This window comes from Entelurus aequoreus, linkage group LG10, assembly GCF_033978785.1.
Source record: "Entelurus aequoreus isolate RoL-2023_Sb linkage group LG10, RoL_Eaeq_v1.1, whole genome shotgun sequence".
NCBI classification, from domain to species: Eukaryota; Metazoa; Chordata; class Actinopteri; order Syngnathiformes; family Syngnathidae; genus Entelurus; species Entelurus aequoreus.
This window is the reverse complement of record NC_084740.1, coordinates 44,369,931-44,375,930: the sequence shown is the minus strand read 5'-3', so window position 1 is coordinate 44,375,930 and position 6,000 is coordinate 44,369,931. Positions and strand designations below refer to the sequence as shown.

The 6,000-nt window shown below is 32.6% G+C and overlaps 1 protein-coding gene across 3 annotated transcripts in view; it reads left to right on the top strand.

Moving 5' to 3' along the window:
- LOC133658677 (glutamate receptor ionotropic, kainate 1) overlaps positions 1-6,000 on the top strand; it is an 88,246-nt gene that overhangs the window by 37,245 nt on the left and 45,001 nt on the right. For all 3 annotated transcript variants that reach the window (XM_062060957.1, XM_062060958.1, XM_062060956.1), the window contains one exon: positions 1-238. This exon is cut by the window's left edge and continues 20 nt beyond it. In XM_062060957.1, the coding sequence (XP_061916941.1) occupies positions 1-238 (238 nt within the window). The remainder of the gene's footprint in view (positions 239-6,000) is intronic.

The window sequence follows — 6,000 nt, the reverse complement described above, 5'->3', positions numbered from 1 at the left end:
GGCGTGGGGGCCGTGTTCGGGCCCTCGCACAGCTCGTCGGTGAGCGCCGTCCAGTCCATCTGCAACGCCCTGGAGGTCCCCCACATCCAGACCCGCTGGAAGCATCCGTCGGTGGACAACAAGGACAGCTTCTACATCAACCTCTACCCCGAGTACACCTCCTTGAGTCGAGCGGTGCTGGACATAGTGCAGTACTACAAGTGGAAGACGGTCACCGTGGTCTACGAGGACGCCACTGGTGAGTCACAAAGGCGGCGGTCCCTCAAAAACTGGAGGATACGACATTGGATTTGTTTAATCAATTCACGTAGACATGTGACCGGTGTTCCGAATTACAGTAACGAGTAATTTAACTAATTACTTTACGCCGTTAACGAGACGTGAGTGTAAGGTGGTACGCTACTTTTGATGTGGTCGTATGTCAACAAGACAACAGGAAGCACAGCAAGCTCAGTACAGGAAGTGACTTTTTACTAATAAAAGCATCGCCAGACTAAAATTAAATGATGGCAACATCACACAGCAAACAATACACACAATATACTACTACTACTGCATGGGAATAATGAACAACAAACCAGTGATTGAATTGACATTCTTGCAACCTAACGTAAACCCCGTTTGTGGACAAGGAGACTACAGCCATTTGCAATTCCGGTAGATAATGCGTGTGAATGCCCTATGTGCACAAGCCGCCGAACCGCCGATACGCATGAGCGGAACTGAAATGCTTGAATGTCCAGGGTGAGTGGAGTGTGTGGATGTTGGAACGGTTGAAATCGGTTAAGAAATGTGGGATATGGAGAGGTTTCTATACTGCCCATTAATTTTTTTTTAATGGGTGGAAATTCCTGGTAATCAGGGAATTTTCGGAAACATGCTGGCTTGAATGTCCAAGGTGAGTGGGGTATGTGGATGTTGGAACGGTTCAAATCGGTTGAGAAATGTGGTATATGGAGAGGTTTGTATATTGCCCATTCATTTTTTTTTTTATGGGGGAAAATTCCTGGTAATTATGGGTAATCAGGGAATTTTCCAAACCGGGAGACATGCTGGCTTGATTGTCCAAGGTGAGTGAAGTGCGTGGATGTTGGAGCGATTCAAATCGGTTGAGAAATGTGGGATATGGAGAGGTTTGTATATTGCCCGTTCATTTTCAATGGGGGAAATTCCTGGTAATCAGGAAATTTTCAAACCTGGGAAATAGGCTGGCTTGAATGTCCAGGGTGAGTGGAGTGTGTGGATGTTGGAACGGTTCAAATCGGTTGAGAAATGTGGGATATAGAGAGGTTTGTATATTGCCCATTACTTTTTTTAATGGGGGGAAATTCCTGGTAGTTCCGGGTAATCAGGGAATTTTCCAAACCAGGAAACATGCTGGCTAATTTCCAAGGTGAGAGGAGTGTGTGGATGTTGGAACGGTTCTAATCGAATGTGAAATGTGGGATATGGAGAGGTTTGTACATTGCCCATTTATTTTCAATACGGGAAATTCCTGGTAATCAAGGAATTTTCAAAACGGGGAAATATGCTGGCTTGAATTTCCAGGGTGAGTGGAGTGTGTGGATGTTGGAATGGTTCAAATCGGTTGAGAAATGTGGGATATGGAGATATTTGTATAATGCCCATTCATTATCAATGGGGGGAAATTCCTGGTAATCAGGGAATTTTAGGGAACCGGGAAAAATGCTGGTGTGTATGTCCAGCGTGAGTGAAGTGTGTGGATGTTGGAACGGTTCTAATCGGCTTTGAAATGTGGGATATAGAGAGGTTTGTATATTGCCCATTTATTTTCAATACGGGAAAATTCCTGGTAATCAGGGAATTTTCAAAACGGGGAAATATGCTGGCTTGAATTTCCAGGGTGAGTGGAGTGTGTGGTTGTTGGAACGGTTCAAATCGGTTGACAAATGTGAGATATGGAGATATTTGTATAATGGCCATTCATTATCAATGGGGGGAAATTCCTGGTAATCAGGGAATTTTCGGGAACTGGGAAAAATGCTGGCGTGTATGTCCAGCGTGAGTGGAGCGTGTGGATAATGGAACGGTTCTAATCGGCTGTGAAATGTGGGATATGGACGTTTGTATATTGCCTGTCCATTTTTTAAATGGGGGAAATTCCTGGTAATCAGGGTTTTTCAAAACCTGGAAATATGCTGGCTTGAATGTTCAGGGTGAGTTGAGTGTGTGGATGTTGGAACGGTTCTAATCGAATGTGAAATGTGGGATATGGAGAGGTTTGTATATTGCCCATTTATTTTCAATACCGGGAAATTCCTGGTAATCAGGGGATTTTCCAAACGGGGAAATATGCTGGCTTGAATGTCCAGGGTGAGTGGAGTTTGTGTATGTTGGAACGGTTCAAATCAGTTGAGAAATGTGGGATATGGACGTTTGTATATTGCCCGTTCATTTTTTTAATGGGGGGAAATTCCTGGTAATTACAGGTAATCAGGGAATTTTCCAAACCGGGAAACATGCAGGCTTGAATGTTCAGGGTGAGTTGAGTGTGTGGATGTTGGAACGGTTGTAATCAGATGAGAAATGTGGGTTTTGCAGTAGATTGTATTCAATCATTGTCAATAGGGAGAAAATGTCCATAGCGTTTCTACTGGTATGGATCCTTCATTCATCACTCCAAGCAACGTGTGTAAGTTTTACAATATAACTAAAACAAGGTGTGTAAGTTTTACAATATAACTAAAACAAGGTGTGTAAGTTTTACAATATAACTAAAACAAGGTGTGTAAGTTTTACAATATAACTAAAACAATGTAAGTTTTACAATATAACTAAAACAATGTAAGTTTTACAATATAACTAAAACAAGGTGTGTAAGTTTTACAATATAACTAAAACAAGGTGTGTAAGTTTTACAATATAACTAAAACAAGGTGTGTAAGTTTTACAATATAACTAAAACAAGGTGTGTAAGTTTTACAATATAACTAAAACAAGGTGTGTAAGTTTTACAATATAACTAAAACAACGTTTGTAAGTTTTACAATATAACTAAAACAAGGTGTGTAAGTTTCACAATATAACTAAAACAATGTAAGTTTTACAATATAACTAAAACAATGTAAGTTTTACAATATAACTAAAACAATGTAAGTTTTACAATATAACTAAAACAAGGTGTGTAAGTTTTACAATATAACTAAAACAAGGTGTGTAAGTTTTACAATATAACTAAAACAACGTTTGTAAGTTTTACAATATAACTAAAACAAGGTGTGTAAGTTTTACAATATAACTAAAACAAGGTGTGTAAGTTTTACAATATAACTAAAACAATGTAAGTTTTACAATATAACTAAAACAATGTAAGTTTTACAATATAACTAAAACAACGTTTGTAAGTTTTACAATATAACTAAAACAAGGTGTGTAAGTTTCACAATATAACTAAAACAATGTAAGTTTTACAATATAACTAAAACAATGTAAGTTTTACAATATAACTAAAACAATGTAAGTTTTACAATATAACTAAAACAAGGTGTGTAAGTTTTACAATATAACTAAAACAAGGTGTGTAAGTTTTACAATATAACTAAAACAACGTTTGTAAGTTTTACAATATAACTAAAACAAGGTGTGTAAGTTTTACAATATAACTAAAACAACGTTTGTAAGTTTTACAATATAACTAAAACAAGGTGTGTAAGTTTTACAATATAACTAAAACAATGTAAGTTTTACAATATAACTAAAACAATGTAAGTTTTACAATATAACTAAAACAATGTAAGTTTTACAATATAACTAAAACAAGGTGTGTAAGTTTTACAATGTAACTAAAACAAGGTGTGTACGTTTTACAATATAACTAAAACAATTTAAGTTTTACAATATAACTAAAACAAGGTGTGTAAGTTTTACAATGTAACTAAAACAACGTTTGTAAGTTTTACAATATAACTAAAACAAGGTGTGTAAGTTTTACAATATAACTAAAACAAGGTGTGTAAGTTTTACAATATAACTAAAACAAGGTGTGTAAGTTTTACAATATAACTAAAACAAGGTGTGTAAGTTTTACAATATAACTAAAACAACGTTTGTAAGTTTTACAATATAACTAAATCAAGGTGTGTAAGTTTTACAATATAACTAAATCAAGGTGTGTACGTTTTACAATAAAACTAAAACAATGTAAGTTTTACAATATAACTAAAACAAGGTGTGTAAGTTTTACAATGTAACTAAACAAGGTGTGTAAGTTTTACAATATAACTAAAACAAGGTGTGTAAGTTTTACAATATAACTAAAACAAGGTGTGTAAGTTTTACAATATAACTAAAACAACGTTTGTAAGTTTTACAATATAACTAAAACAAGGTGTGTAAGTTTTACAATATAACTAAATCAATGTAAGTTTTACAATATAACTAAAACAAGGTTTGTAAGTTTTACAATGTAACTAAAACAAGGTGTGTAAGTTTTACAATATAACTAAAACAAGGTGCGTAAGTTTTACAATATAACTAAAACAAGGTGTGTAAGTTTTACAAAAACCTAAAACAACGTTTGTAAGTTTGACAATATAACTAAAACAAGGTGTGTAAGTTTTACAATATAACTAAAACAAGGTGTGTAAGTTTTACAATATAACTAAAACAACGTTTGTAAGTTTTACAATATAACTAAAACAAGGTGTGTAAGTTTTACAATATAACTAAAACAATGTAAGTTTTACAATATAACTAAAACAATGTAAGTTTTACAATATAACTAAAACAAGGTGTGTAAGTTTTACAATATAACTAAAACAATGTAAGTTTTACAATATAACTAAAACAATGTAAGTTTTACAATATAACTAAAACAAGGTGTGTAAGTTTTACAATGTAACTAAAACAAGGTGTGTAAGTTTTACAATATAACTAAAACAAGGTGTGTAAGTTTTACAATATAACTAAAACAAGGTGTGTAAATTTTACAATATAACTAAAACAACGTTTGTAAGTTTTACAATATAACTAAAACAAGGTGTGTAAGTTTTACAATATAACTAAAACAAGGTGTGTAAGTTTTACAATATAACTAAAACAACGTTTGTAAGTTTTACAATATAACTAAAACAAGGTGTGTAAGTTTTACAATATAACTAAAACAATGTAAGTTTTACAATATAACTAAAACAAGGTGTGTAAGTTTTACAATGTAACTAAAACAAGGTGTGTAAGTTTTCCAATATAACTAAAACAAGGTGTGTAAGTTTTACAATATAACTAAAACAAGGTGTGTACGTTTTACAATATAACTAAAACAACGTTTGTAAGTTTTACAATATAACTAAAACAAGGTGTGTAAGTTTTACAATATAACTAAAACAATGTAAGTTTTACAATATAACTAAAACAATGTAAGTTTTACAATATAACTAAAACAAAGTGTGTAAGTTTTACAATGTAACTAAAACAAGGTGTGTAAGTTTTCCAATATAACTAAAACAAGGTGTGTAAGTTTTACAATATAACTAAAACAAGGTGTGGAGGTTTTACAATATAACTAAAACAAAGTTTGTAAGTTTTACAATATAACTAAAACAAGGTGTGTAAGTTTTACAATATAACTAAAACAAGGTGTGTAAGTTTTACAATATAACTAAAACAAGGTGTGTAAGTTTTACAATATAACTAAAACAACGTTTGTAAGTTTTACAATATAACTAAAACAAGGTGTGTAAGTTTTACAATATAACTAAAACAATGTAAGTTTTACAATATAACTAAAACAAGGTGTGTAAGTTTTACAATGTAACTAAAACAAGGTGTGTAAGTTTTACAATATAACTAAAACAATGTAAGTTTTACAATATAACTAAAACAATGTAAGTTTTACAATATAACTAAAACAAGGTGTGTAAGTTTTACAATGTAACTAAAACAAGGTGTGTAAGTTTTACAATATAACTAAAACAATGTAAGTTTTACAATATAACTAAAACAAGGTGTGTAAGTTTTACAATGTAACTAAAACAAGGTGTG